Source organism: Elephas maximus, chromosome 22 (genome assembly GCF_024166365.1).
Source record: "Elephas maximus indicus isolate mEleMax1 chromosome 22, mEleMax1 primary haplotype, whole genome shotgun sequence".
Classification (NCBI taxonomy): Eukaryota; Metazoa; Chordata; class Mammalia; order Proboscidea; family Elephantidae; genus Elephas; species Elephas maximus.
The window spans coordinates 128,969-151,168 of record NC_064840.1 but is presented as its reverse complement, the minus strand read 5'-3'; the positions used below and the strand labels follow the sequence as shown (position 1 = coordinate 151,168).

Here is a 22,200-nt window from a genome sequence, read left to right as displayed (position 1 = left end):
GTTTCAGGAGTTTTCTGGAGGATTCCTTAGGGCTTTCTGGGTATAAGATCATGTCATCTGCAAATAGAGATAATTTTACTTCCTCCTTGCCAATCCGGATGCCGTTTATTTCTTTGTCTAGCCTAATTGCTCTGGCTAGGACCTCTAGCACAATGTTGAATAAGAGTGGTGATAAAGGGCATCCTTGTCTGGTTCCCGTTCTCAAGGGAAACGCTTTCAGGCTCTCTCCATTTAGAGTGATGTTGGCTGTTGGCTTGCTTTGTATATTATGTTGAGGAATTTTCCTTCAATTCCTATTTTGCTGAGAGTTTTCATCATAAATGGGTGTTGGACTTTGTCAAATGCCTTTTCTGCATCAATTGATAAGATCATGTGGTTTTTGTCTTTTGTTTTATTTACATGGTGGATTACATTAATGGTTTTTCTAATATTAAACCAGCCTTGCGTACCTGGTATAAATCCCACTTAGTCATGGTGGATTAATTTTTTGATATGTTGTTGAATTCTATTGGCTAGAATTTTGTTGAGGATTTTTGCATCTATGTGCATGAGGGATATAGGTCTGTAATTTTCTTTTTTTTTGATGTCTTTACCTGGTTTTGGTATCAGGGAAATAGTGGCTTCATAGAATGAGTTAGGTAGTATTCCGTCATTTTCTATGCTTTGAAATACCTTTAGTAGTAGTGGTGTTAACTCTTCTCTGAAAGTTTGGTAGACAGATCCGCTTTTTGAGGGAACCCTTTCGGTAAACCTACCCTGCGCATAGCCTTCTGGGAGATGTAGTTTTTTTCTGGCACCGGCGCGGCGACGCCTGACGCAATTCCTGTGCGCCGAACCGACGCTGTAGTTTGTGCGGCGCCTGCAGGGGGTGTCAGTGGACCGTAGCTGGAGCGCCCCGACTGATTTTCTCATTGCTGACCCAATGGATGCACCCAGTTAACCTGGCCCAGAGGGTCCTGGTTAGACCAGGAGCTAACAGTCTGTACCCCCCACGGTGGACCCGAGGTTTTGAGCCGGTGCGGCGTCGGCGCCCGCGGTCTCCGGGCCGCGGAGCGGTGCACCCTCATCAGCCGACTCCTGTCCAGCCCCCGGAGTCGCCTGTCCGCGCGCGTCTCTTGCTGGGGAGAAGCTGAGTGGCCGCGTCCCTCCGAGGAAAGGTGGCCCATCTCGGGACGGGCAGGCGCCCGGTGCCCGTGATCCTTTCTCTGGGGCGGGAGAACCGCCGGCCGGGTGCCTGTTAGCCTGGCCGACCGCTGTCCTCACAGTTCTCTGTCGCAGCCCTCGGTCCCTTCGTACCCAGGTGGCGCGCCCGAAGCTGAGCGCGGGGATGGCCACCAGGTTCCGGACGTCTTCGTGTTGGGTAAGTAGGGACTTAAAATTTTGAAAAGCTGACTGGGAACAGAGGGTGAACACATTCGTCTCTTCACTGTCACAGCCAGGTCCTGAACTCACGTGCCCCCTGCCCCGTCTCTCTGCCTCCAGAAATGCGTCTTGTCTTTTGGGATTTTCTGCATGGGGCTCTGTCGTTCCACAGTTAGACTTTACTGCCCGTTGTGGACTTTGAACTGTGAGGGAAATGAGGCTTCTTGTTAAGGGAATGACCCCATCCCTCCTCCACTTCGCGTTTTGCGTACACATTTACTGATCCAGATCCTTGGAGCCTCATTAGGAAAATCACCCACCTCTTCGGTCATTAAGGAAACCCTGGTGGTGTAGTGGTTAAGTGCTACGGCTGCTAACCTAAGGGTCGGCAATTCGAATCCGCCAGGCGCTCCTTGGAAACTCTTTGGGGCAGTTCTAGTCTGTCTTATACGGTCGCTATGAGTCGGAATCGACTCGATGGCACTGGGTTTGGTTTTTTTGGTTTTGGTCATTAATGTGTTCACATGCACATTTACCAAGTGGTGTGTGTTTTTGTGCGTGAGTGCGCATGCTGGACCTTGGGGTGGGTGTTAGTCAGGCAAAGATGAGTTATGTACTTTCTTTGTTTTTGTGGAGCTGTGGTTGGGTGGGATGAGAATCAAGGACACAGTGAACACAGTTACAGGTGAATGAATGGGTAGGGAATGGAGGCAGGAGTGATTGGAGGAGGAGTGGGCCTGTGAATAGCCTTGACTGTCTAAGTGATTGATAAGTGGGGGAGAGGGGAGAGTTCCCAGTGTTGATGATTTCTAACCAGGGGGAGACAGTGGGTGGTGGTGACATTCCCTGAGACTAGGAGCATTTTTAGGAGAGGTGTCCAGGGGACTGAGTGCAGCATTGTAGGTGTGGAATTGGCAGTGCCTGTATTTGAGTTTGTAGCTCAGGTCAGAGGTCTAAATTGGAAGTGATGCTTACTAAAGGTACCTATGTTATTGGAGGAAGCCCTGAAGGCATAGTGTTTAAGTGCTACAGCTGCTAACCAAAAGGTTCACAGTTCGAATCTGCCAGGCGTTCCTTGGAAACTCTATGGGGCAGTTCTTCTCTGTCCTATAGAGTCGCTATTGGTCAGAATCGACTCAACAGCAACGGGTTTGTTTGGTTTTTGGGTATGTTATTGGAAACTGAGGATGTGACTGAATTAGCTGGGACCATAGTAATAGATCCCTGAAGAGGACTGAGAATACTGGTGGCAGTTACAAGAAGGGACAGGCAGTGGATTCCCCAACTTGGAGAAAAGAGAACTTCAGTAAAGAGCACAATATAAATGCCTCACAAGTATTTTATAAGACAAAAGGCATTTGTTAGATTTGGGAACTTGTAGGTCTTAGGCAATTTTTCCAGAGCAGAGAGAGTGTTGGAGGAAGGGGGTGTGGATGGTAGCTTTGTCAAAGGTAAAGGAGCGCAGCAGGGTGCCTTGCATTCGGCTGTAGACAGTGTCACGTAAAAAAAGGTAGGGAGGGTGCAGGCTTTTTAAAGGTGGGCAAGTGTGACAGGAAGAGTTAGGTGCCAGGTAGAAGGGAATTTAGTGAGGTGATCTGAGTGACACAGAATTAACCTAAAAATCAACAGGCTTTTTACTTTTAAACAATAACTATTTACGACAATGAGAAAATATTCTATTTATAATAGCAATTGTAAAAAAGATAAAATAATAAATGAACTCAGATGTGTAGGACCTAAATAAAAAAGATTTAAAAACTATCGAATGATCCTAGTGACAGCCGCCACATTGTTAAGTGCTTTATATGTATGAAGTCATTACATTCTCCTGACCCTCTGAGGCAGGTGTCATATCCCCACTTATAGGTGAGTGAACCTGCTCCAGGTCACACAGACAGTCAGGGATATTGTGAGACTAGCATAGCAGAGCTTGGATTCGCACCCATGGCAGTACATCTTTAGAGTTTGTGCTCTGATCTCCTTTTAGACCTAAAAGACATTTTAACGGATGAAAACTGTATTTCCTTGTTTTGGAGGTGCATGTATTTATTTAAAGGAGCTCTGGTGGCACAGTGGTTAAGCACTTAGCTGCTAATTGAAAATTTGGTGGTTTAAACCCAATAGCTTCTTTGCGGGAGAAAGAAGTGGCAGTCTGCTTCTGTAAAGATTACAGCCTTGGAAACCCTATGGAGCAGTTCTACTCTGTCCTGTAGGGTCTCTATGAGCTGGCGTGGACTCAACAGCAACAGGTTTGGTTTTTTTGGTTTGGTATTTAATAAACATTTATTGACCATCTTTTATGCCAAATATTTTTGTAGGGCATATAGTGGTAAACAAGGCTGACAAGGTCTGTGATCTCATGGAGGGTGTATTCTAGTGGGGGGAGAACAGTTATGCACAGTATGAGCCCATTCACATAAAACAAAACATTTTTTAAAATGTCGGTTTAAGTATACCTGAAATGCACCCCTGTTAAATTCATAGGAGTAATTTTAGTCATTAAAAAAAATTTAAATACATTTGTGTCTGAAAAGAATAGAAGATTTCAGCAGACGAAAAGATGAGAGGCACACTAGAGAGCAGGAAATGTAGGGAGCCCTAGTGGTTACCAACTGCTGGGCTACTCACAGCCAGGACACAGGGAGGCCCCAGTCACAGACTTAAACCTATCAGTAGAGAAAGAGCTAAATAAAACATGGCCCATTTATACTGCAGGATATAAAATGGTGCTATTAAAAGGGTCAGACTAGATCTATGTGTATCACCATGAAGAAATCGAAAATAAATTTAAGGGAAAATTACAAATTGAACAATTTACAGAGGAAAAGAACACATAATACTGTATTTTTCCCGTGGGAAAGGAGTGGATAGAAATCCTTGATGCTACTAATTACTTGCATGTAGGCAGAAGGGGGAGGTCCCTGGGTGGCACAAACAGTTAAGTGCTCAGCTAAATGGTTTGATTCCACCCAGAGGCGCCTCAGAAGAAAGGCCTGGTGACCTATTTCCAAAAGATCACAGCCATAGACAACCCTGTGGAGCACTGTTCTACCCTGAAACACATGGAGTCTCTGTTATGGATTGAATTTTGTCCCCCCAAAATAAATGTTATAAATCATAACCTCTATTTTTCTTTTTTTATGCCTGTGGCTATAATCCCATTTGGGAATGGGTTACCTTTGTTATGTCAATAAGGGAGGACTAATGTAGGGTGTATCTTGAGTAATCTCTTTTGAGATATAAAAGAGATTAAACAAGCAAGCAGAGTAGAGATGGGTTAAGAGAGATGCCAAACCACATGAAGATTGCCCAGGAACAGAAACTCAGAAAAGACAAGGACCTTCCTCCAGAGCTGAGAGAGAGAGAAAGGATTCCCTAGAGCGGGCATCCTGAATTCGGACCTCTAGCCTCTTAAATTGTGAGAAAATTAATTTGTTTCTTAAAGCCACCTGTTTGTGGTGTTTCTATTAGAGCAGCATCAGATAACTAAGACAGTCACCATGAGTCAGAATCAACTCAGTGGCAACTAGCGTGTTTTTTTTTAACCATCAATGCAAAATACAGAGAAAAAGGACTGGAAGGCTGTACAAGTGGAGAGTCATTTTTTTTTTTCCATGGGAAGTTGAATGGGAGGAATGAAAGAGTCTTTTTAACGTGAATGTATTCCTGGAGTAATTGTGTCGGTAAAATAAGAAGGAAGTGGAAGGGTGAAGGGGAAAGGGAAAAGGAGGGAAAAGAAATAAGGAAAGCCTGTGGTGGGTTGTGGAGAAGATGAGGTATGCAGGCAAGAGCTGGCTTTGAAAGGAGGAGGGATACTGGCAACTGGAGTTAGGAAAAAAGTAGAGGAGGAAGGGAAGGAGGGTAACGCAAGGCTGGATTCCAGATCTCATAGCCTCTGGTGAGAGAGTGACTTCCAGAGAGCTGAAGACACACGGTCACTCCACTTTGCCTCATCCCTTTACTCCTATTTTTTCTCCAGGCAAAAAATATTTTTGAAGATACATGTATGTGATTATATTATATAGATTTTCCTTTGAAGTTTTTTTTTAACTTTTTTCTTTATTTCTAACATAAGTTTGTCGTACTTTGGTGGCTTCTATGTTGCTGTGATCCTGGAAGCCATGCCGTCTGTGTTTCAAATACCAGGGGTCACGCATAGTGGGCAGGTTTCAGCAGAGCTTAGAGACTAAGACAGAATAGGAGGAAAGTCTGCTTCCAAAAACCAGCCAGTGAAAACCCTGTGGATCACAACAGAGTATTGTCAGATATAGTGCTGGAAGATGAGTCCCCTAGGTTGGAAGGCACTCAAAACACACAGCGGCTGCCACAATGGACTTCAGCACACCAGTGACTGCGAAGATGGCGCAGGACCACACAGTGTTCCTTTCTGTTGTACATGGGGTTACCATGAGTTGGAGATATATTTTCCAAGTGCTGGTATATTTAGAAATGTCTTTTATTTTCCCTTATCTTTGCCCCTTAGTTTGGCTGGATATAAGATTTACTTTTCCTCAGCACTTTAATGTTTATCTCTCTCCCATTTTCAGGAAGTGCTCTTTTCTTTCTCTCTGGTTTGTTATCAGATATTCTCTCTATACCTTATTTCTGAAGTTTAGTTACTCTTTGCTTAAATTTTGACTGTTTTAAAAAAGCAACCTTGCTTTTCAGTTTGTACGGTTTTTCAATGTGAACTCCCATATTATTTTTCACTCCTAGAAAATCTTCAGCCTGTATTTCTCTAGGGATTGCCTATTATTTCTCTATTTATATAAACCTACACTGGCTATTCTTATCTACAGAAGGAAATTCCAGGTTTGTTCACAATCTGGCCCTTACCTTCGCTCACATCGTACCCCCTCCTCTGTTTCTGAAATATTGTTAGTTCCTTGAATTTACCAGGGTTTTACCACACGTCCTGTGTAATGCTTGCTTCTTGTACAGGGATTGCATGTTGTCTCTCGATATTATTATTTTTTCTTCCATAATAATAGATTCAGCAGTTTTTAGGTGGCCACATGGGCAAGTAGAACAAAGACTACATTTCCGAATCTCCCTGTTATTTCTCCCTCTGAGTGCCCTTCTTTGCCATTGGTTAGGATGCAGATGTAATGACTGGAGCCTTTAGATACTGGGAGATCACCAGACTGCCTTCAGACTCCTAGAAGTGGGAGAAAGACTTGTTTCACTCACTGCTATTTATTTTTCTGTTGCTCACAGTTGGACTTAAATTGTCTCCTGAATTGCCCTTTCCACCCCATTTTCTTGGGGAACACACCGTGAATCATGTTCAAGTGACTCTCTAACCTGACAAATTTTTAGAATTGTTCTCTTCTACATTTCTGTCACAAATATACCCAGGGTATGTTTTTATCAAAGACTCATAACATCTTATTTCATTTGCACAAATAGGTGTTTGTTTCCCTCTCCAATACTGAAGGCTTCTTGTGGGTAGAATTGTGTTTTATTCATTGTCTTAGTCATGTAGTGCTGCTATAACAGAAAGACCGCAAGTAGATGGCTTTAACAAGGGGAAATTTATTTCCTCACAGTAAAGTAGGTTAAAAGCCCAAATTCAGGGTGTCAGGTCCCGGGGGTGGCTTTCTCTCTCTGTCGGATCTGGAGGAAGATTACTTGTCCTCAAACTTCCTCTGGTCGAGGAGCTTCTCAGGAGCAGGGACCCCGGGTCCAAAGGATACGCTTTGCTCCTGGAGATGCTTTCTTGGCGGTATGAGGTCCCCCTGTCTCTCTGCTGGCTTCTCTCTTTTATATACCTCAAGAGATTGCCTCAAGACACAATCCAATATCGTAGACTGAGTCCTGCCTCACTAACACAACTGCAGCACATCCTCTCTCATTAACGTCCTAGAGGCAGGATTTACAACCTAAAGGAAAATCACACAACACCAGGAATCATGGCTCAGCCAAACTGATAAACACATTTTTGGGGGGACATAATTCAATTCATGACATTCATCTTGATATCAGGACCCGGAAGAGTATCTGGCACATAGAATCTCAACCTTTTTTAAAAATTCTTTCACAAAGTAAAACTGGGCATAGGAGGCCATCTGTGGAGGAACATTTTCTCATTTCCCAGTTCCTCTACATCTTGTCCACGTCACCTAGTGCAATTGCATCAGATTGAATGAGTATATATTATTACAGGGATTATTGTCATTCAAGGATATATCTATGGAGTTCACCTGGGAAGAATGGCAGCTACTGGATTCTGCTCAGAAGTACCTGTACCAGGATGTGATATTGGAAAACTATAACAACCTAGTATCAGTGGGTAAGTACAGCTTTTCTGTTTAACTGAGACTGTGAATCATAACTTGCCATCCTCTTTTCTTTTGTAGCCTCTGCAGTGCTAATGATTATGGACTTGAACTTTAGAGGTCAAATGCTCTTAGTCCCTATTTGGTTCTCACTTCCTAACTGAAATCTTTCCCCAAGTGCAAATGAGCAGCTTAGTCTTGTAGCTCCTGATGCCATGCCTTCCCCATCTTCAGATTCCCTGAATCCGTAGCAGTGTGGCCCAAATCCTTTATGGTTTTCCATTAACAGGATATCACGGTAGCAAACCTGATTTAATCTTCAAGTTGGAGCAAGGAGAAGAGCCGTGGACAATAAATGCCAAACTGTCCAGTCAGAGCTGTCCAGGTGGGTGAGTGAGGACCAGGATGCTGGGAGACGTGGAGGTAAAACCACTCTTACAGTCGCTGATGTGATATTGTATATGGAAAGTTCTTAAAAATCCTCTAAACACTAAGCTGACTCAGGACAAATACTATGAGTGCCTCAGACAAGAAATGACTGTCATTTCTACACATGTGGGTTTTCTTCCCTTGGCTTCTCCAACTTTGCTCAAATCTTGCTTTCTCAGTTGTTTCCCTCTTCCCACAACCTTTATTTCTCTGCCTTCCTTCCCATGGTCATGAACTTCTGTTATTAGGCATCCAAGACTTCAGAAATTTTCTCTTAGTCTGACTCAGGCCCCTTCTACTACCCTTATATTTGTTTTCTCTTTTGCTTTTTGCTGTAAATTCCTTAGACTGTACTCACAGTTCTACTTCCTTCTCTTACCGCGACCCTTTTATGGTATTTCATTTCTTCTCTTTCTCAAATTGATCACTTGGAAATCAAGACAGTTTACTTTCTTGGGCACTTTTCTTGAAAGATTTTGACATCTAACCTGGTGTCACCTGTACTATTAAGTGCTTTCACACAACTTTCATTTCCTTGGCTCCTACCTTTCGCTTGAAGTTCCCCAAAGGGTTTCTTTCCAAATTCTTTATTATAACTCTCTGTATTGTAACTCCATTGAGCAGCTCTTCCTTTCTGAAGATTAGCGGTTTCTTCTCCCAGTGTTGTAACGTTACAGTTACGTCCTCATCCTCTTTTCTCTGCACTGGACTCCTGGGTTCATGTGCCTGCAGAACAGCTCCCTGTGTGCTTTCCCAGTCTTCAACCTCAGTTTCGGAAATGGGGGTTAACTTCCAAAATAACCATCTTCCTCTGTCTTCCCACTTTCATTATGGCTCGTACACTTCTAGTCCTGTATCCTGGCTTCTGTGGACTCACCTTGAATACCCTTGCCTCTCATTCTCCTTTATTCATGTTGCTCCTATTTCTTTTATCCTTTGAAAAGTGTATTTTTGTACCTCTTGTCTTCTCAAGTTTCACCCTGAAAAACCAAAAGAAGAACAAGCCCATTGCCGTCGAGTCAATTCTAAATCATAGTGACCATGTACGACAGAGTAGAACCGCCCCATAGGATTTCTGAGGAGCGGCTTGTAGATTCGAACTGCTGAACTTTTAGTTAGCAGCCGAGCTCTTAACCACTGTGCCACCAGACTAGACCAGTATTATCTCACCCTGGGACAGCTCTAATTCTTAGCTGTATTTGAGAATTCTAATTTTCTCCTTTTGATGTTGCTTACTGTTTTTTTTAGCCCTCTTTACCTGACAAATATATATTTCATTCCTGTATCAGGATGCTTTAATTTGAAAATCCATACTTCAGCCAGGCTTAAACAGTAAGGAATTTATAATCATAAATGACAAATGTCTTCTGTGCAGCACCTCTACAGTGACTTAGTTCAGAAGCTTGTTGATGTCGGGAATCAAGATTCCATCTATCTCTCTACTTTGTCATCCTCAAATGTTACTATCCTTGGTAAACCCCCTTCAGCATTGTCAGGTAGGTGCCTCAGTTACAGGCATCACATGTAGACAAAACAGGAACCAGTGGAATAAGTTCTGTTTCTTTCTGAAAAATAGCTGTTTTCATCAATGATCAGAATCTTTCCTAGAAGCCTGCTAGCACGCTTTCTGTAGAATTCACCTGCCATCATCCCCTGAGCCAGTCAGAGTATGGGTAGCCCTAATCTGATGTGCCCTGGGGCCCTGAGAGTGGTACCCTCCTCTGTGGTGGTAGCCTCACAAAATCAGGGCTACCTACAAAGAAGGAAGGAAAATGGTTTTGGGTAGGAAATGAACCGAGTCTGTTATTGCCCACCCTGTGAGATATTCAACACAACTTGCCCTTCTTTCCTTTGTACATGTTCAGAAATGCTCATCTTAACATGAAACATAATATCCTTTCTCCAAAAGGAGGCAATGCATGCTCTCATCCTGGACCTGAATCCACTTTCAAGTCCAGGATCTCCTGGATCTCCTGGAATGTGTGCAGGACTGTCAGACTTGACTTGAAGGTATGAGATGAAGCCTTTGTGATATGAGTTGATGCATAGTTAAAAGACATGTTGTCCATTCCAAACACACCCAGTGGTGGAAAAGGAACAGGGACACTGTAATAGAAACTCTTCTTTCCATAAGGGAAGGATGGAAAGCAACCATCATTCCTGGTCCATTGTATCCCTCGTCTACATAAAAAAAAAAAAAAAAAAAAGACTCTTGCCCTAGCATTGTTGTAGTTTTCTTGGTTGGCCAGTTTTGTGGTCCGTGGTTCTGCTCTCTAAAATGATCTCCTTGCCCGTTGACCGATGTGGGTTCCGGTCCTCCTCTGAGAGGACCTTCCTTTCTGTTGTCCTCCATGGCTGTATATGAGATCAGCTTTGGGGGCATTGAAGGTTGAACAATCATAGGTTGTTATTAGACCAGGATTGGGGTTCCCTCAAATACTAACTTAGTAGACTTCCAGACATTATTCTTTTTTTTCTGATTAATACCACTAAGCCAATAGCAGAAACCCAGAGTCTTAGCTAGACATGGTCCTTAAGCCTGAGGATTCCTCTCTTCTGTGTTCTTCTCACTGCTCATTCTTGTGGTTTGTGGCTTTGGCTTTCAGGCCCAAACCATAACCCGAATCATGCCACCACTCCTGGAAAGAGAATGTTTAGCAGAGGTACTAAGGAAGTAGAAAAACTACTGGATATCCTACCACAGTAATCTTGTAATGAGATGATTAAGTGCTATCCAGATGTCAACTTTCTGCTGTTTTCCTTTAAGCTCCTTGTCTATTACCTCATCATTATATTACTGTTTGGGCCTTGTAGATGGCCTTTCCCATTCTCTCTGCACCCCCTGCCTAACTTATAACCTTATATGTACTTGACTTCAGGGCTCAGCTTTAGTTCCCTTTGTCTGTACTTGTCCCATAGATAATCTCATCCAGGCTCATGTCATTTAACACCTTTTATATGCTGTTGATGCCTATCTTTCACTGAGCACAGAACTTAGATCCAGCTTCCCTATTTGCTATCTTCATTTGGATGTTTAACTGATCTCTCAAATGTAATAAAATGCAAGACCAATTCCTTGATTTTTTCTCTAAACATTTTTCTCCCCAGTGCTTTCCACCTCCTTGTTGCTCAGGCCTGAAAACTAGGAGTTATTAATTCTTCCCCTTTTCTCAGCTCCCACATTCAGTCCCTCAGTACATCTTTCTAGTTCTATCTCTACATGTTTCATATTTCCTCAGCTCCAGATGTATAGTCCAAACCACTATCATTTCATGCTAGACTACTATAGTAGCTTTCTAATCTGTCTATACCCTTAACCAAACTGATGTTTTAAAAACAAGGCATGTCAAGTTTTCCTCCAATTAAAACCCTTCGGATAAAATGGAAGCATTTTACCATGGTCTTGTATAATTTGGTTCTTGCCTTCACTGTCTTCACTAGTGAGTCTTAGGTATCCTGGCCTTTTTTCCCTTTATTAACCATGCCAAGCAGGCTCCTACCTCAGGAACTTTGTACTTGCTGTTCCTTCCATTTGGGATGTTCTTGCCCATAACTTTCTTATGGCTCACTTATTCTCATCTTTATGGCCTTATGATTGTCACCCTTCCTAAATGTTATACCCTAGTTTTTCTGTCTCCTGTGAATTCGCTTCTTAGGTAAGTTAAGTCTGACAGTAACAAAATGCTGATATAAAATAACGAGCACTTGGCTCCTGGGTGTAAGCTAGATATTTTAAACCTCAATTTTAAACACTAAAAGCCATTTTTGGTCATTAGTAATTCACTACTCATATCCATGAGAGGAATTGGTTTGGAATGGTTCTATGTGTTCCCCTTGCTCCCTCGCCTACATGGTATGTCACATGTGCAGCTGGCCGATGTTGCTTTTTAACCAGTGTTGTATACCTGTTGCCAAAAGAAAAAGACTTACTACATGGGAGTTCTAAAGTTATTTAATTTCATATAAGGTACATGTTATGATTCAAAAAGTATGGTTTCTTTTTCCTTCTAGAAGGTTGGGAAGAATGGTACCAGAAAAATCAAGATGAGCTTGAAAGTATTGAGAAAGGTTATGCTTGCAGTTCATTTGGAAAACTTCATCTGAGCACAAACCATGTTTCTTCAAGACAAAGACTCCCTAAGTATAACACATATGGAAAAAGTTTGACACAAAATTCAGGTTCATCCAGCACCTATGTAAGGAAGAATCCCGATAAGTTTTGTGGCTATGAAGAATCTTATTTTTTTAAGCATCAAAGAGCTCATACAGTAGAAAAAAACTGTGTATGTAGTGAATGTGGGAAAGCTTTTCGTTGTAGATCACAGCTCATTGTACATCTCAGAATTCATACAGGAGAGAGACCTTATGAGTGCACTAAATGTGAAAGAGCCTTCAGTGCCAAGTCAAATCTTAATGCCCATCAGAGAGTCCATACAGGAGAAAAACCCTATGCATGCAATGAATGTGGGAAAGTCTTCTCTTTCAGGTCACAGCTGATTGTTCATCAGGAGGTTCACACAGGAGGGAAACCCTATGGTTGCAGTGAGTGTGGGAAAGCCTACAGTTGGAAGTCACAGCTTATTCTACACCAGAGAAGTCATACAGGAGTGAAACCCTATGAATGTAGTGAATGTGGGAAAGCCTTTAGTTTGAAGTCACCATTTGTTGTACACCAAAGAACTCATACAGGAGTGAAACCCCATAAATGCAACGAATGTGGGAAAGCCTTTAGGAGTAAGTCATACCTGCTTGTACACATCAGAATGCATACAGGAGAGAAACCTTATCATTGCAGTGATTGTGGGAAAGCCTTCAATATGAAGACACAACTTGTCGTACATCAGGGAATTCACACAGGAAATAATCCATATGAATGCAGTGAATGTGGGAAAGCTTTTGGTAGGAGGGAACAGCTCACTGCACATCTGAGAGCTCATGCGGGAGAGAAGCCCTATGGATGCAGTGAATGTGGGAAAGCTTTCAGTAGCAAGTCATACCTCGTTATACATAGGAGAACGCACACAGGTGAGAGACCGTACGAATGTAGTTTCTGTGAGAGAGCCTTTTGTGGGAAGTCACAGCTCATTATACATCAGAGAACTCACTCAACAGCAAAGCCGTATGAATGCAATGAATGTGAAAAAGCCTATCCTCGGAAGGCATCACTTCAGATACACCAGAAAACTCATTCAGGAGAGAAACCTTTTAAATGCAGTGAATGTGGAAAAGCCTTCACTCAGAAGTCATCCCTCAGTGAACATCAGAGAGTTCATACGGGAGAGAAACCATGGAAATGCTCTGAATGTGGGAAATCCTTCTGTTGGAATTCAGGGCTTCGTATACATCGGAAAACTCACAAGTGAGAAATGTGCACCTGGCATGATGAAGTGAACGGTAGAAGTATTCTCACAGAAGCTGATCCTCAGGAGACTTCAGATGGTCATATAGACAGGATATACAAGCAGGAGGTCCTGAAAATACACTCATATCAGATAAGTTATCTATTTGGAATGTGTGTATAAAAGCTTTCAAAAGTCATCCAAATCTCTGTAGATAAGAGAATAATTGAGCAGTAAATGTACCAAGTGTAGTAGCATCATTATGAAGACTTAATTCATAAGATTCATCCTGAGAGCACCTTAAAATTTAATGAATGGGAAAAGCATTTTCCCACAGAAAGTGTGTTACATGGAAAGTCACATTCCAGATTTGAAGCTATGTTTTTGTAGGGTCAATAAAATATCAATTATAAGTGATAGATTTTTTTCATAGTAGAGTATAAAATTGTTCCTTTTTTAATGTGTAAACACAGTAATGATCAGGAAAACAGCAAGGAATATATTCTGAAAATTAAGGGATATTTTGTTTGATACTTTCCTGTGTAGCACTAAATAACATTTAAAAAATTTTTTTTGGTATTTTTTTAACGTAAGTTCTTATATTTGATAGTTTGTGGAATAACATCCACCAACGTTGTCTATATTAAATGCTAAATATCAGCATTGCCTTTTTATTTCTTAGTAATATAACTTATAATTAAAGTAATATGGCTTATAACAAGTGAAACACTTTTGCTGCAAATAACTTTTTACCTCTTATTCAGCAGTCTACAGAAGTGAGTGTGGCAGTTGTTACAGGGCCGCCTTAACAACCCTCGTAATGGATGTTTATTATATTTGAGCAGTTCAGTATCTATTCTCCATCCACTAATATGTTTTCTGTGGAGAAACGCCTCTCTGTTGTGTGAGTCCTTGTGGCAGTGTCTTTCAGGTTGTCCCTTCCACTAGCCAAAGGTGAGCATTCTCACTGTTGGGTAACGGTAATGTCTCATCCAGGGTTTTTAGTCTGTTCTTCAGTCTCACATGAACCAGAGGGGAAAGGTGGGAACTCATTTATTTTACTACAGAATTCTACTGAGATCATCATTAGTTCCTGATAAATTGATTCCCACAGTAACTTTGGGTACTGCCCCTGGCTTTCTGGCCTCTGTGCTTACAGTATCTTTTAAATAAACATTTTTTTCTGCTTAAGAAGAATGAGCTTGTTTATTATAACCTACATGTTCTAATTGATAAATTGTTGCCTTGGAGTAGTGTAGGTAACAAACTGTTTAAGAAAATCAGGGTTTGTGGATTAGGTTTTTCCAAGACAGGGACTTTTTAGCCCATAATATGAGATAATGTTATTGCTTGTGAACACCTAGACTCTTGTGGCCCAGCCTTGATGATAAGATTCTGGGAAAACTGAGGAACTACTGCCATGGAATAACTTTAAGATTATGAGGTAAGGGGCTTCACTGGCTAATGCAAGACCAGATCAAGCACTGGCCCGTGACAGGAAGTACAGAAACCAGAAAATGTGTGCTAAGGTAGAGGAAGGAATGGTAATGCTTTGAGAAATCATTCTTGATTGGATCCATTATGTGTCCCCCACAAAGCCTGAGCCCTGTCCTTCATCAAGATCCACAGAAGTGTGTTACTGAAAGCAGCAGTCGCTTCCTGGAGTGGGAAGGTGAGTGGGAAAATCTACAATTCAAACCATCTTCTCTGGTTGGGAGGACACTGTTCTGTCAGAAGGCTGGCAGTGACCCTTAACAAGTAGACTAGGTTGGCTTGGTCAATATAATAGAAAGGTAGGGTTAGTGTGGTAATCAGGGCTCCAATTAATTTTTAATTTTGTGCTCTTTAGGAATGGAATTCAGTCAATTAAAACATTACTTGTAAAATCAGAAAATCTGATGTGACTAACGGGCACTCTGAGAGACACAGGGCCCCTGTCCAGCTCACATACTTAGTTAAAAATCAAAGAACCAGTGTTCCTTGTTAAAATTTAAAGAAACAGTGTTCTTTGAATTAAGCATAGGCCACATACAATTACAGAGTTCCTGGGTGGTGCAGGTGGTGAAGCACTTGACTACTAACCAAAAGGCTTGTGGCTCATATCCACCCAGAGGCACCTCAGAAGAAAGGCTTAGCGATCCACTTTAGAAAAATCAGGCATCGAACACCATATGGAGCATAGCTCTACTCTGATACATACAGGTCATCACGAGTCTGAACATATATCAACTAGTTTTGTTTTTCATATATAATTGAAGGAAAATTGTAGTGATGTGAACCTTCTTCCTAATGTTTTAGGGTGCCTGTACTATAACCTAAGTAGCTCTTTACCTTTCAGAGTCTCTTGGATACTAACTCTGCCCTCATACATCAAATATTACTGTGATCTGTGGACCAAGTGGGAACTTAACAGGATAAGTGGAGTTGTGACTCAAGGTCAACTTGTGGTAAGGCTTTTGGGTCCTTGAATCCCATCCAGTGGTTATTTCCCAGAATGCACTACAGGGCATGGGACCTAAAATTGGAACCTTTGATATACTACTACTAAAGCTTGATCTACAAACCAGTGGCAGTCTGTAAGCATTTGTAAATTTTAACAGCCATGTGACATTGTTGCTACATCTGAGGGGATAGTTAGTGAACTCTCTGCATTGACAATGTTGTAGACCTGTCACAGTGCGGGCAGGTTTGTGCAGTGATATGCATGGTTTCAGTTTTAGGACCCATGTGGGGAAAACTGACAAACCACTGGCCAGCCTGGTAGGGAATTAGGACGCAACGTCTGCATAAAGCCACACCATCAGGGGGCTGCGCCTTAGAGAAAGGGGGAGTAAGAAAAGTCTACCCATGACAAAAGGACAAGGAAGTGTGTCTTGGATTATGTACTGTGTGGGTGCATATTTTATTTGCGTCATGCTCAGTTTAAGGTCCCAATTCATACCTGCTGCAAGTCCAGCAATATCCACACTATCAAATTAACATAAAAATTGATTCTAGGCTTGTGATACCCTTAAAACTCATTGCTGACGAGCCGATTCCAACTCATAGCCCACCCTATAGGACAGAGTAGAATGACCTTATAGGGTTTCCAAGGAGTGGCTGGTGGGTTCAAACTGCCAACCTTTTGGTTAGCAGCTGAGCTCTTAACTACTGGATTCTGATATAAACACAGAGCCAGACTATGTCAAGATGAACACTCCTACTCAGGCTGCACAGGATTCCCACAGGCAAGCCTGACTAAATAGCAGCTCAAAAAGCAAAATGATGAGAGGAGGATACAGTCCACAGTGATCATGGTCTGTGGCAGTCATTGGTTACCGACTACCAGAGTATCTTTTTCTTGTTAAAAAAATCCACACATTTGGTATCAGGTAGCAAAATCCACACGGAAAGTGGAAAATCCCATACCCTTCTGCCAGTAATTGGTTTAGGAGTCATATCTGAGGTCCTGCCAGTGATACATAATAGAAATCTGCTGGTTATTTTCTGGGAGTGGTATTACTCCCTAGTAAAGGTGAACACAAGATCATTCCCCCAGCTCTTTCTGCTTTCTGACACGGCTGTGTGACAGTGTGATCTATAGCAGTCACCTTGTGATCAAAAGGGGAGAGCCCCCACCGGGAATGGCAGTAGGGAAAGGTGGCAAAATTATGGTCCTTGGTAACATAATCAAGTTGCTCAAGCTACCCTGGAACTATTCTTTTGAACTTAGTGTGAAATAAATATTGTCTTTAGTCTTCATCTTACTTTTAGTTGGGGATTCTTTTACTTATGTTGAAAAGTATTCAGATAGAGCAGTGGGTTCAAGAGACAGGAATATAACTCTTAAGAAAGATAATAAAACAATATGAGCTGTTCAAAATTATTAGTCATAAGACATCAGAACCATAAAAGAATAAGATGCCAATAGGAACAGATGCCAACCTTAAAAAGGAACCTGTAGCAAACACAAAGTGGGTAATACTTTAAATTCAGTATTTTTTTACTCTCTTTTTTCACCAATAGAGTGTGTCTTGTTAGCACTTTTAACCACCAGCTACATTAGGTTTTATGTCTGTATGATACTCCAGATTAGCATTTGATTGGCTCACCTCTTGAAATACTGTGGGGCTTTGTTGGAACCCAGAGGTTCCCCATTCCGGTGGGACTGGTGACTTGAGGGATGCTATCCTGTTCTGGGTCCACTACTTTTAGTTTGTCTCAGTGATATTTATGGTACCACAAATACACATGCTGTGGCTGACATAATCATAATTGTGGCAAGTATTTATATCTTCATTGGCATGGGCATCAGTTATTGGTTTGTGGCAAATGAACAACTAGAAAAAAAGAAAGGTAAAGAGAAGACCAGTGTTGATGTTGCTGATAAGCTAAAAGACGCCAAGAGCACAGTATTCTAGGTAGAGGGGCACAGAAGGAGCTCCTGAAGACGAGAGTCCAGTGTGAAATTATGGGGCTGGAGGCTAAAAGGAGGAACTCTTTTTTTTAATTGTGCTTTAAGCAAAAGTTTACAAATCAAGTTAGTCTCTCATACAAAAACTTATATACACCTTGCTGCATACTCCTGGTTGGTCTCCCCATAATGAGACAGCACACTCCTCCTCTCTACCCTGTATTCCTGTGTCCTTTCAGCCAGCTCCTGTCCCCCTCTGTCTTCTCATCTCCCCTCCATGCAGAAGCTGCCCACATAGTCTGATGTGTCTGCTTGAGCCAAGAAGCTCAGTCCTCACCAGTATCATTTTCTATCCCATAGTCCAGTCCAATCTCTGAAGAGTTGGCTTTGGGAATGGCTCCAGTCTTGGACTCACAGAAGGTCTGGGGACCATGACCTCTGGGGTCCTTCTATTCTCAGTCAGACCATTAAGTCTGGTCTTTTTATGAGAATTTGAGCTCTGCATCCCACTGAAGGAGGAACTCTTGACCTGACTAATAGAATGTGTCTTGTTAGTTGAAAATATTTCTCCTGGCATATATTCTGCCAGTAGTGCTTTATGAAAATCGGGCCAGGTGTTGAAATTTTTGTTTAATTTTTGACAGCAGTCTCGATTAGATACGCCATAAATTGTGGGGCAAGGGCTGAGAGAAGGAAGTGGCTTTTGTTTTTCTTTTTAAATACTGGCCATAAGCAAAGAAAACATTTAGTATTAAGAACGTTTGAAATACAAGCAAACAAAACAAAACAAAACAAACAGGCATACTTGGACAAATCTAAACAAACCTGTACTTAAGGAAATGATCATTTATATTTGGGGAGAACAACAACAACAAGAAAGAACTAAACCCTAGAAAGCAATAGCATATGTACCATTGGAAGAGAGCAATTCAAGTTATTTGTAGGAGCGTAGAGAATCACAGAATATTAGACACTAGGGGAGGCCTTAGACTAGGAGACCCGCTTAACCACAAGTAGATGCAGGAGTGCTCCCATGACCAAGCGATCCGCCGGTTATCTCTAACAACGTATTCCACCACCTAGAAGCTGCTGGTGTGATAGAACACTGAAGTGGCCTGCTGAGGGTGTAAGTACCAGCTCAGAGGAATACTCTTATGAGCATAGGCTGTCACCCTCCAAGATGCAGTCGACACATTGAATTAAAGGCTTTCATATAGCACTAATTCCTCAACAGGAAGAATATATGGATCCAGTAACCCAAGGGGTGGAAGGAGTGGAGCCTCTCACCGTCACTCTCTGTGAACCATTGGGAGACTTTGTCCTTCCTGTCCCTGCAACCCTGGGCTCTGCAGGGTTAGAGAACCCAGTTTGCAAAGGAGACATACTTCTGCCAGAGGATACAGTAAGATTCCCACAGTTATAAACTATGGCTACTGCCTGGCCACTTTGGATTCCTGTGTCCAGGGACCGTCAGGCAAGAAGATGAATTGCCGTAAATAACCTTGAGAAGTAAAAGCTACTGTTACCATACTGGTGTCAAGGAGAAGTATGTGTGGTTCCAAGTGACGTACCTGGGCGCTACAGGTACTCCCTTGCCTAGCTGTCACGGTAAATGGAAAAGGGCTGCAATCCTGGCCTGAAAAAGGAGTGGCGCAAACCCATAAGGGAGGAGGGGTCTGGTCATTGTAACCGGGTAAACCACTGAAGCTAGCGGGGATGGTGACTGAGAGTGAGGGGAATCTAGACTGAAGAGTAGAAGCTAAACAAGGCCAGGAGCCATTGACTTGACTTCCACTTATGGGGAACCCGTATGTCACAGTAGAGCCTTGCTCCATAGGGTTTTCAATGGCTGAGCTTTTGGGAAGGAGATCGCCAGGTGTTTCTTCCTGAGCGCCTCTGGGTGGCTTCCAATCGCCAAGTTTTCCGTTAGTAGATGACTGCTTAACCATTTAAGCAACTCTGGGACTCCTTTTAATCTTAGACGTTTTTGTTTCCTCACGGTTTCGTGCTCACAGACCCACATTTCCGGCAGCTGTGCTCTCTGAGGCGTCCCCGGCGTCTCTAGGCGACCAACGTTTCCGGGAGTCAGGGACCCGACGTGCCGCGCAGCACCCTGGGAAGTGGGGCTTGAGGGGCCGCTTGCTCTCGCGCAGGCGCACTGCCCGGCCGCCGAAGCTCGCGGATGGAGCCTCTTCCCCTTTGTCCTCCGCGGCCGCTGTGGGGTGAGTGTGTGGTGGTGTCGGGGGCAGGGGCGGGAGGGGGTGTGCGCGGGCCCCCGCCCCACCCGGCGCGCTCTGCTCCGCGCGCCGCCGCCGGGAGGGACGAGGCCGCCGCTGGGGCCGGGCGGACGGGCGGGCGGCTGAGGGGCCGGGAGTCGGCGGAGGGCCGTCCGCTTTGGGCTTGGTGACGGGGGCCTGGGGTCGGGGTTCGGGGAGACGGAAACGTCCGCAGACCGCCAGCGATGGGGGAAGGGTCGTGGGGCCGACCGGCCCGGGCCGGGCGCCTCCGGGCGATTCGGGGGCCTGGGGCGCAGCGCTGTGGTGGGCCGCAGGGGTCCGGCTCGCGGCTGGGCCGGCGGTTCGGCGGGCCCGTGGAGCGACGGTTTCGTTAGGGCGTTTTGGAGTCCTGTTGGCGGCGATGGGGCTCCGAGGGTCGGGAGTGGAGGGGTCGTGAGGAGTGTGCCTGGGGGCCGGGGAGTGAGAGGGGCTCGCTGCTCGCGGCCGAGAGCCCCCACGCCCTTTTCAGGAGCCTCGCTCCTCACCGCCTCGCTCGGCCCGGAGCTCTTATGTCTCTGGGGTGTTTCAGGTTGGTTTTTAACTTAGAGATGCTGCCCCCGTGGTGGCGCAGTGGCTGAGAGCTCGTCTGCTAACCAAAAGGTCGGCAGTTCGAATCCACCAGGCGCTCCTTGGAAACCCTATGGGAAAGTTCTCTGTCTTGTAGCGTCTTTATGAGTCGGAATCGACTCGATGGCAGCGGGTTTGGTTTTTGGATTTGTTCCCATGGGATACAACCGTCCCTGGATGTCTTTGTCTCGGACTTCAAGTCAGGACGGATTGAAGTGATAGGACCCGGGGCTGAAGAGAGAGTTTGTCGTCAAGTGTCTGCTTCTGCGGTGCATCGCTGGGTCCCTGCTCTCCCTCCGCCGCCCTCGTCATCCAGCACAGCCCTGCTTTTATGAACAGAGTTTTTTTAAGGATCTCTCTGCTTAAAAACAACACCACCTGCCCACCTACCTTGTCATGCTCTTTTAATTATTTTAATTTTATAACATGTTAATATTTTATTGGGACAGTTCACACATTTCCAGAAATGTACTACTTGCTCCTGTTTTTCCTTCCAAATGCACTTCAGAATTACTTGTTAAAGGGAAAAAAATGGAGATTATGATTGGAATTGGCTTAAATATATAGCTCATTTTGGGCTGAATTATCTTTTCAGTATGAAGCCTTCTTCTCCCAGGACAGGACCAAATTATACATTTACTTAAGTCTATTTTTATAATCCTCACTGGTGTTTTTAGTTTGTATCATATGGGTTTTGCATATTTCTTATCAAGTATATCTGTATATTTTGTATATTTTACTATGAGTAGGATTTTATTTTTATTGTTTTACGTAAAAAAGCTGTTGATATTATAGGAAATCGTTTGACCTGGAAAGATGTTCTCTATATAGTGGGGAAAAACAAAAACAGTTTTTAAATGTTGACGGAGTCAGAATAGTTCCCACCATCTCTTTAAGAATGGTTATCTGTGCTATGATAGAGTTATAGGTAATAATAGTTGTTTCTTATTTACCTTGTATGCCTTTTTACATTTTACTGTCATGCTTTTACATTTGTAATAATAATTATGGTTAATATTTATTTAACGATTACTCTGTGCCAGCTACTGTTATAAAGTGCATATATTATCACAATTTAAGGTGAAAAGGAATAATCTATTGCATAACTGGGAGAAACTTCAGTGTGCGTTTCTGAGTTGGTGTTGAAGTTTAAATCACAGAAAGTCATGAAAGGAAAGGGCTTGGAGTCTTAAGTGCTGCTTTTTAGTATGATAAAGGGGTGAGGCAGGCTGTTCTTCATTCGTTTTCCTGTGGGGATAATATGACTGTGTGCATGGAAATAAGAGCTAATTCTGGGATTTGTATGTGTGTGTGAAATAACATTATGATTTTGATAGTAAATGCCTTGAACACAGCAGGAAGGAGAAATAACATTCCGGTTTGCTGCTTAATTACTGTGCAGTTATGGGCACACTCAGTCCGTCTGAGTCTCGGTTTTCTTTCTGTAAAATGGAGATTATAACGTTAAATCCCTTACAGGGTCATATGTGAAGATTAAATTGTGAAGTGCTTAGTATTTTGCCTTGTGTATAGAAAGCACTCAGGTGTAAGCTGTT

The 22,200-nt window shown here is 43.1% G+C and overlaps 1 protein-coding gene across 2 annotated transcripts in view; it reads left to right on the top strand.

Moving 5' to 3' along the window:
* Positions 1 to 844: 844 nt before the first annotated feature.
* ZNF84 (zinc finger protein 84) overlaps positions 845 to 22,200 on the top strand; it is a 38,993-nt gene continuing 17,637 nt past the window's right edge. Inside the window, exons 1-5 of one of the 2 annotated variants that reach the window (XM_049865794.1) lie at positions 845 to 1,360; positions 7,528 to 7,654; positions 7,930 to 8,025; positions 12,081 to 13,388; positions 15,990 to 15,994. In XM_049865794.1, coding sequence (XP_049721751.1) covers positions 1,328 to 1,360; positions 7,528 to 7,654; positions 7,930 to 8,025; positions 12,081 to 13,388; positions 15,990 to 15,994 — 1,569 coding nt within the window. In that variant the 5' untranslated portion in view covers positions 845 to 1,327. Of the gene's footprint in view, positions 1,361 to 7,527; positions 7,655 to 7,929; positions 8,026 to 12,080; positions 13,389 to 15,006; positions 15,081 to 15,746; positions 15,856 to 15,989; positions 15,995 to 19,816; positions 20,024 to 22,200 lie in introns of those variants that run through there. The other variant, XM_049865793.1, reaches the window with a different exon arrangement.